At 42.3% G+C, this 9,117-nt stretch overlaps 1 protein-coding gene across 3 annotated transcripts in view; it reads left to right on the forward strand.

The window, feature by feature from the left end:
- The window catches only part of CCSER1 (coiled-coil serine rich protein 1), a 1,157,679-nt gene that overhangs the window by 492,487 nt on the left and 656,075 nt on the right, over positions 1-9,117 (forward strand). For all 3 annotated transcript variants that reach the window (XM_075066155.1, XM_075066156.1, XM_075066157.1), the window contains exon 6: positions 6,438-6,648. In XM_075066155.1, the coding sequence (XP_074922256.1) occupies positions 6,438-6,648 (211 nt within the window). The remainder of the gene's footprint in view (positions 1-6,437; positions 6,649-9,117) is intronic.

Genomic DNA, 9,117 nt, shown 5'->3' on the forward strand with positions numbered 1-9,117 from the left:
CAGTAGAGTTTATCAGTCTCGAATCCTATTGGTGGCAGCGAATAAAGATCCAGCTGTGTAATTAGCTTGGAGTGTTCATGCTAGAGCTCACCGATTTTGGCGACGCTAAGGTCCAATGGACAGGCATTACATGTGCGCATGTGGAAGAGTAGAATCCAGAAGCCAGAGAATATGCTTTCTTTTTCTCTGTAGGCTTTTAGCAGAGAGAAGGTTTGGGTTTAAATAGCCAGAGGAATCTTTTCTATTCTTCTGCTTGAGAGCTTGAATATTAAGCAAGGAACAGATTAAGAGGACATAAGGTCTTTTAAGAATAGAATACCAATTGGGAACAAGTACACAGCAACACATCACAGGTAAAATAAAGTGCTTTTGTTTGTTAATCTTAACTATCAAGAGATAGAAGAAGAAAAAATGAGTTGCACTAGCAGAACCCGAGACATACACGGAGAGCCAGCATTCATACATAACACCGAGGGCCCAACACAACAAACAGAAACCATGAGTTCCAGGGAAGCTGAAAAACCGAGCACTGAACAAGCCATATATACACGAAAATAACATAGGACGATGAACTTAATTTAAACCCGAACAGAACCCAGAGGACAGCCCATACAGAGATCAAGCAAAAATGAGCTCATCAAAGAAACAACAAGAAGATAGATGAGCCACAGAAAGACAGATAGAGCTCCTGAGGGGAAACCACAAGAGATGGAAAAACAGAGGGCCCATCGGCAGGCACTGAGTTAGAACAGGCTAAGCAACAGAACCAACCATCCTAACAACTGCGCCAATACTTTCCACAGCACAAGAAATTTCCAACTACAAGGCAGGTGAGACTACGAGACTTTTAGAAAATTTGAAAGAGCCTGCATTGGTACAGCATTCTGAAGACGCAGATGTACAACTGAGGTTAACCTCAGTCGACCTTGCAGAGGTGGCGCTAAAATGCCAAGACCAAATGAAGATTATAAACTGTTTCAAACCAAGCCAGATCAGAAAGGATAACCCGATCACGCCCGTCAACGTTCAGAACCAGAAGTGGAAACCAATGGTCATTTCCCAAACACGCATACTACGTTGAAGCATATATGATGCGGATATCAGGAACCAAGGTTCAAATCCATTGACGAACTGCACCTCCTCATAAATGAGCAGTTCTTGGATGGTGTTCTAGACATAACACGGTACATCCTAGATGAAACCAAATCACCGAGGCGGGGAATTGGACAATGGATGGAATGGCAGAAGCAGAAAGCTCTGTAAGGGAATGAAAACCCAGGGGAACACGACAATAACTACACGAAGGCAACCCAAACACCACCTACAATACCCAGGGAAGCCACCGAACCCTAATCCTTCACCTCACCAGTCTTCAATAATTTACTCACCTGACCCGTAGCTGAAGATGCTATAAGTGTAATGAATGACATATAAAGCCAACGGCCAAGAACCCACCGCGTGCAACTCATTAAACCATCACACCAAAGATAGATCCCAGGCCAGATACTCCAAATCCCTTGAGGAAGGAACATTGAGAGTGAGATAAGAAGTTACCGCTGGAGAGACACGGGCACAAGTGTCAGCTATCACAATCTCGTGGATCCAAACATCAACCCAAGGCCAAAGTGACCATTACCCTTCTGTCAAAGCTGTAGACTACCTACAGCTGAAGCTGTCCTTAGTACAAGGCGGTCAGATGTGGGACTTTTGCAGTCTATGACAATTATCATCCCATGCTACTGGGGGAAGATTGGCCAACAGTGTGAAGCGGGCCAAGAGAGTGGAAGTGGTTACCGCAGCAGCCAGCAAGCTTCGCCCATTCTTTCCAGAGTCGTCCACAGGGACTCTCGTCTGTGTAACCAAGACCAGAAGAGTAGTGGCCGCGGATCCCAGCCAAGGTAACACACCAGCACTCCAGTCCCGGACCGCTGGAACAACCAGCACAGCTGTGCACCACATCTTAACCTCCATGCGCAGGGGGCCAGCGAGCCTAACTGAAGAAGAACAGACAACATCTGAAGAGGCTCAGCCGAAGCCTGAAATACCCCAGGTTCACCACGGAGACGGTTCACCAGCACGAAGACAACCCATCACTACATGCTTCCAGAGGAGACCGCCCACGTCACACAGTTTGAGGAGAGACTTGTGTTCAGCCTCAAGTCAAGGGAACAGTTCCAGACTGAGCAGGAAGCAGATGACAGCCTTCAGAAAGCTTGGGTGGCGGCACGGAGCAACCCACCGCCTCTCAGCTCTTCTAACCGATCCCGGTTTGTTATAGACCAAGGACTTTTATACAAGGAAATTCTTTCTGGGGGACACCAGGAAGAATGGCAGCTGCACAAACGGTTGGTGGTTCCCACTAACTACCGGGGGAAGCTCTTAAGCTTAGCCCATGATCATCCCAGTGGCCATGCTGGGGTGAACAGAACCAAAGACAGGTTGGGGAAGTCCTTCCACTGGGAGGGGTACAGGCGGTACTTCGGTGGCAGGCCCTTCACTTGCTCCATGGATCTTCGGGAACATTTCGGCAGCAGGGGTCTTTCAGTGCCGCTGAAGACAGCCGGAGAGAGTGAAGGGCCCGCTGCTGAAGACCCGGAGCGCCACTGGGTGAGTAAAAGTGCCACGGCGGGTGGAGCCTTTTTTTTTTTTTTTATTGCTCCCTCCAACTGGCTACACCACTGCTTTGAAGAGAAAGCAAAGCAGGCCTGCTTAGGCACTCTTGACTTTCTGGGGAACTCACAGTGTAGGCAGGGAAGTGTGGAGCCTGGAAAAACTCCAGTCAGAAAGAAGAGAGATGTGTGTTTGCACACGAGAGGTTACATCTGAGGACCCTGGAACCTGGAGGGGGTGCTCAAGTTGGATCATGGAAATTGCCCTGAACTGTGATTGTTGAAAAATAGAATTTCCATCTTGCAGGCAATTCCAACATTTCACAATTTCTGATCATACTGATTGAGGATGAAAGGTCAAAATCTCAAAATATATTGTGGAATGGAAATTTTGAAATTTGTCAGTTTGGAAATGTTGAAATGACTTTATTGGAACATTTAATTTTGAGACTGTTGAAACACAACACCAAACTCAGTGCGGGGTTTTACTAGTTAGGGAATACAACAAATTCATGGAAGAGCCTTTTTGTGCTAAATCTTTACTGCAGTTGTGTGATAAATTACATTATATTACATAATTGCATAGCAGAATAATTATATATTAGTAATGATGTGCTTGGTGAAAAATCATGTTTTGGAAAGTTTCCTCTGCAGTAAACAAAAGTTGCAGTGGTAGTTGTGCTAGACACCTCAGAAGTTTTCTAGCATTGTGGAGATATTTCCTATTGCAAGTATCGCAAAAATACCATAGTGTCTGAGCTATTGCTCTGAAGCAATTACTGGTAAATATTGACCTTTTAATGGCAACCAAAGAAAGCAGAAATCAATGAAAAGTCTTCTGTCAACTTCAATGGGTTTTGATCCGTCCCAAATTTATTTTATTTCCCAGGACACCTCCATTTCATACTTAAGTGCCACAATGACGATTGTAATAAGCAATATCTTTTTTGGAATAATGGTACTCGACGGGTGGTGATAATTTCTGTGCCCACAAGTGAGGTAGAACACTGCTGCTGATGCAGAGGCACTGGGAGAAATAAAAAAAAACTGTCTTTACTAATGCGGGTGTACTATTAAAGACTCTCTTTGCTGCTGTTCTTTCTCACGGTAGGTGCATTCTGACTGCAATATGACCGCCTCCTCTGGAGTGATATCAGGTTGAAATTCTGGTTCCTCTCTTAGTTTCTTGACTGCTGACATTCTAGTGCAATTTCAATTGCCAGCCTGCAGTCATTAGCCAGGAACTGGGCGGGGGTGGAGGTGGGGAGATTGTGCTATTTCATCTTACTTCAGTCAAACAATGTGTTGGTAAGTTTCATTAAACTCATTCAGATATAGATTCCCACAATAGGAGTATGTTTTAAAATAAACATTTAAGAGAAAAAGTGACTTCTCATGTAACTAATGGCTCAGGCCTTGGCTACATTAGAAATTTCAAAGCGCTGCCGGGGCAGTGCTTCAGGAGCGCTGCCGCGGCAGCACTTTGAAGTGTGAGTTTGGTCAGAGTGGCAGCTCTGGGAGAGAGCGCTCCCAGCGCTGCATGTAAACCACATCCTTTACGGGTGTAGCGTGCAGCGCTGGGAGCCGTGCTTCCAGCGCTGCCGCCCTGATTACACTGACGCTTTACAGCGCTGCATCTTGCAGCGCTCAGGGGGGTGTTTTTTCACACCCCTGAGCGCGAAAGTTGCAGCGCTGTAAAGTGCCAATGTAGCCAAGCCCTCAGTGAAAGTTTGTCTCTTTTTTCTTCCATGATTTATACCTGAGCCTGCTTTAATAAATGCCATGACTCAGCAGCTAGATAACATTCTTGGCTCTCACACAACTTTACCATATCCATCCCAGATTATCATTTGAATCACATAAAATATTCCACTCAAAATGTTGTTTCAATATATTTTAATAATGAAAAATGAAATTATTTCATTCCCAAGTGATATTCTTGAGAAGCCAGGCTGAGAAAATGTTATTTGCATTGTCCATCATAAGTATTTGCCTATGCCTGGTTTATCAGTGACTTCTTTGGTGCATTTCCCAAGTGCATATTTTCCCAAATACACATTACATATTTCATAACTTCTTAATGAGCCATCCATAAGAGATTGTCCTGGTAATAGCATTTTCCGTTTGTTTAGGGTGGCAGTGGGAATTGTTTATCCAGGAAAAAAAAAACACGATTTTTTTTTTTTATGTTTGTTCTTGTGGAACCAAATTTAACATTAAAGCAAAATGTACTGGGAAGATTGTTACCTTTCTTGCTTTATCATTGAATACTAAACCCTAAAACTCAGAATGAAAACACCAACTATTTTTTTTTGCTTACAAAAATTTCAAATGGAGCAGAAAATTTTAACTGTATTTTAAATGGACGATAAGCATTATTTCCATTGCCACTTATACTAACATCTTTAATGATAGTACATTCTTCTGATTATAGTATGGATATGACAAGTAATTTCATTGAAACCCTTTTGTAATTTAACAATTAATTAATGTACCAATATCACAAACTACTACTACATTCTGGTGTTTGTGCTTCATTTAGCATTCTCTTCTTGTTTCCCATTGGTCCCAGTTAAAAAGGCACAGCATGAAGGTTACAAAAAGTTTTTGAGGACAGAAGTGTTCATAATGCATTTACTTGCTTTGCCATTTCACCAAATTGCCAAATAATCTGTTTTTAAATCATGTTATGATTGCTGGAGCTGCTTCTTGGAGTCTGTTATATTTAGAACTCAGAACTGTTATCATCTAAGTGGGAGTCATGCCTTGGTCTGATGCTCTGTTCCAAGATCAGATAGTTTGGGTAGAGGGGAGGATGTCAGGTTAACATACCGGTATTCTTTTGCTGCCTCAAGGCCTGATCTAGAGGTCATTGAAGTCAATGGGAGCCTTTCTGTTGATTTCAGTGGCTCTTGATAGATTCTTTCTCATATGTTCTCCCATGTTCTTCTTACACAAGCTATGGAGACCATTAACAATTTCAGATTGCTCATTCTTTTTTCAAACCGCAGTTTCCAAACAATACCATAAAATAAACATAATTATGACATTGGATAAACTCTAAATGGTACTATTCCTTTTGTTTTCCTCCTCTTTAATTTCCTTAAGGGTTGGGCCCAATTCTAAGTTATAGCCATATGGAAAACTAATATAATGAACAAGACAGTGAACTTCATTGCATGTAGGCCAATGGTTCTCAAACTTTTGTACTGGTGACCCCTTTCCCATAGCAAGCCTCTGAGTGTGACCCCCCATATAAATTAAAAATACTTCTTTATATATTTAACACCGTTATAAATGCTGGAGGCAAAGCAGGGTTTGGGATGGAGGCTGACAGCTCTCAACTCCTCTGTAATAACCTAATGACCCCCTGAGGGGTCCCGACCCCCAGTTGAGAACCCCATGTAGCCAGTTTAATCATAAACTTATACTCATCCATTTAATTTGAGCATATAGCAAAATGGGATAAAATGTATCCCCAGCAATTTAATTCCTAGAAGTGATATTCCACTTACACTTGACATTGCAAAAAAGTAGCTTTATCTGTGGGACGTGGAGGAGAGGTTGGTTTCAATTCTAGAACAATCTGAAGTTTACCTAAATGTACATGGTGATGGCTAGATCCTCGGGCGATGGGTCCTTAAAAAGGCTAGTTAAGTTATTCTCCAAAAAATTGGTTGTGTTTATTCATGAACTCTTCATCATATGCACTATAAACAGAGAGAGTGAAAGCTCAGCGTTAGCAATGTTTCACTCCAAATAGTCATAAAGGGAGAGAGCCTAAAAAGTAGCACAGAGCCAAATTTTGTTTATATTTTCTCATCTTAGGAACCTCTCTCTGAAGTTGTCAAAGGAGGTAGACCAAGGAGAAGCTAGATGTCCTCGTGTCAGCCAGGTGGCCAGCAGTCCCACTGTGGAGTGGCCCTTTGCAGGCCTGGAAGAAAGTGGAGGCATGGAATCTTTGCCCTTCCGACTGATGATGCAGGATTGCACAGCTGTAAAGACGTTATTGCTGAAAATGAAGAGGGTTCTTCAAGAGGTAATGGTTTAATCATCTGTAAGATGAATAGCTGCCAATGCTAATAGGCTAGGTAGTGGAGAGGGGTTTAGGGAAATACTGAAAGCGGCACAGAATGGAGTCTATTTTTCTGTGCCCAGAATGTCTTAAAAACATGGAAACAACTCTTATGTAGGCTCCCAGGATGGCTTTTGACTGTCCCAGTGCCTCAGGCAGCTTTGCAAATCTCAGCCCGGGTGCTCAGTGGACTAGATGTGAGCTAGACTGTGAGTCACAAAAAAAAGTCTATATTAACCAGTTTTGCTTCATCCTGTGCATGTCTTGTTTTAGTTTGTATTTTACACTTTGACTATGTAGCAGTAGCTAACTATACCTTAGTATGTCAAATGGCTCACTATATATCAACATATACAGTGAGCCAATTCTGTGGGTGCTCCAGGGCTCAAGCACCGGGCTTGAGGTGCTTGGAGTGTGGGGGCATGGAGAGGAGGTGGAACGGGAGCAGGAAGAGGGGGAGTGAGAGCAAGGCCTCAGAGAGGGGTGGAGTGGGGGCAGGAAGAGGCAGGGTGAGGGTGGGGCCTTGGGAGAAGGGGTGGAACACCCACCGGGAAAATTACAAGTCAACCTCAGTGCTAGTATGGACCCTGTGTCTGCCAACTCTGGCACCCTTACAGACAGACAAAGGCATCTCTGAGCCTCTTCTTTGTTAACTGTGTTAGGTAATTTGGACTGGATAAGCCAAATTGTATTCTGGTCCTCCCACAAGATACAGTGTTTCTTGTCTCTTAGACAGTCATTCATCATGTTTCACAATATTAACGGTCAAATCCAAGTAATACTCATTTGTAAATAATATAGAGAACAGAAAGAGACAAAAACAAATGCAAACATTGGAAGTTCTACTCTTGTGAGACTGATTGAGCATAGGCTCCGAGTATTAATTGCAAAGGTTAACTGTTGGTAGCTTTGGTTATTAGATGTCAGATGATGTTTGGAAATTTCTCAGTCCATGCAGAGCTTTCCAGAACTGTGACTTGTGCTACCTACTTATATTTGCATGCCTCGTGATAGGATGTCAGTAAGCAATGGTGAGTCCTCCATGTACAGTCAACTCCTTACAGGTCTTTGGAAACCAAGTTTCAAGGTATCATTAGCAAATTCAGACATTATGTCAGCTGTTAAACTAGGATGCAAATATACATATGGCCAACTTTTACACTGTCACTGTGTTACTATAACATTGTATAAGCCTTGCCCATGTTTAGAAAAGTAATAATCTTTTTGTTATTTTACCTGTATGGTTCCTAGCACGATGGGGTCCCAATACCTGATTGAGACATCTATGTGCTATTGTAATGCAAATAATTATTATTAATATACTGTTATAAATATAATAGTAATTAATAATAACGGTAATGCAGGGAGTATTTCACATACAGATTTCTCTTCAATTGGTATAACCCTTTATATCTTCAAAAGATATGCCTACCCCTTGGGATTGTTTGAGTAAACTTGTTTTCTTATAGTTAGGTTTATTAGCGTTTTAATTATTTCTCCCCTCAGGAAGAATCCTTTAATATTTTCACATAGTGAATTATCATGTTTCCTTTAGACATAAGCTTAACCCTACTATCATTTTTATACACAGTTATACTGTATTCTACTACAAGTTATGTGTAAAAAAAACACTCACAAAATTATCTCAGCAAAAGATAAGGTGCAACTTCAAGATGGCCCCTGCTTATTCCCAATGGTGGGTTTAGTAGCTCCTAGATTACTGTACTCCCTTTGGATAACTAATCTTAGCTTTTCCTCTTGTTTGTTCCTGTCTTCTACCCCTCTTTATTCCATAACTTTAATTTTCCAAGTCTCATTGCTTCTTGTTCACGTAATCTTCCTGATCTCCTTTTCCACCTCTTGAAATCAAGATGGCTTTCTGCACATGCCTATCTCTATTTTTTTTTTTATTAAATATATAGGCTGCAAATGTTCAATGACTCTCCTATCTTCTCAGGGTTTGTCTACACCACGGGATTATTCCAATTTTACATAAAGCAGTTTTGTAAAACAGATTGTATAAAGTCGAGTGCACGCGGCCACACTTAGCACATTAATTCAGGGTGTGCATCCATGTACCGAGGCTAGCATCAATTTCTGGGGTGTTGCACAGTGGGTAACTATCCCGTAGCTATCCCATAGTTCCCGCAGTCTCCCCCACCCATGGGAATTCTGGGTTGAGATCCCAATGCATAATGGTACAAAAACAGTGTCGCGGGTGATTCTGGGTAAATGTCATCACTCAATCCTTCCTCCGTGAAAGCAATGGCAGACAATCATTTCGCGCTCTTTTTCCCCTGGATTGCCCTGGCAGACGCCATAGCATGGCAACCATGGAGCCTGTTTTGCCTTTTCTCACTGTCACCGTATGTGTACTGGATGTTGCTGACAGAGGCGGTACTGCAGTGCTACACAGCAGCATTCATTTGCCTT

This window comes from Chelonoidis abingdonii, chromosome 5 (assembly GCF_003597395.2).
Source record: "Chelonoidis abingdonii isolate Lonesome George chromosome 5, CheloAbing_2.0, whole genome shotgun sequence".
NCBI classification, from domain to species: domain Eukaryota; kingdom Metazoa; phylum Chordata; order Testudines; family Testudinidae; genus Chelonoidis; species Chelonoidis abingdonii.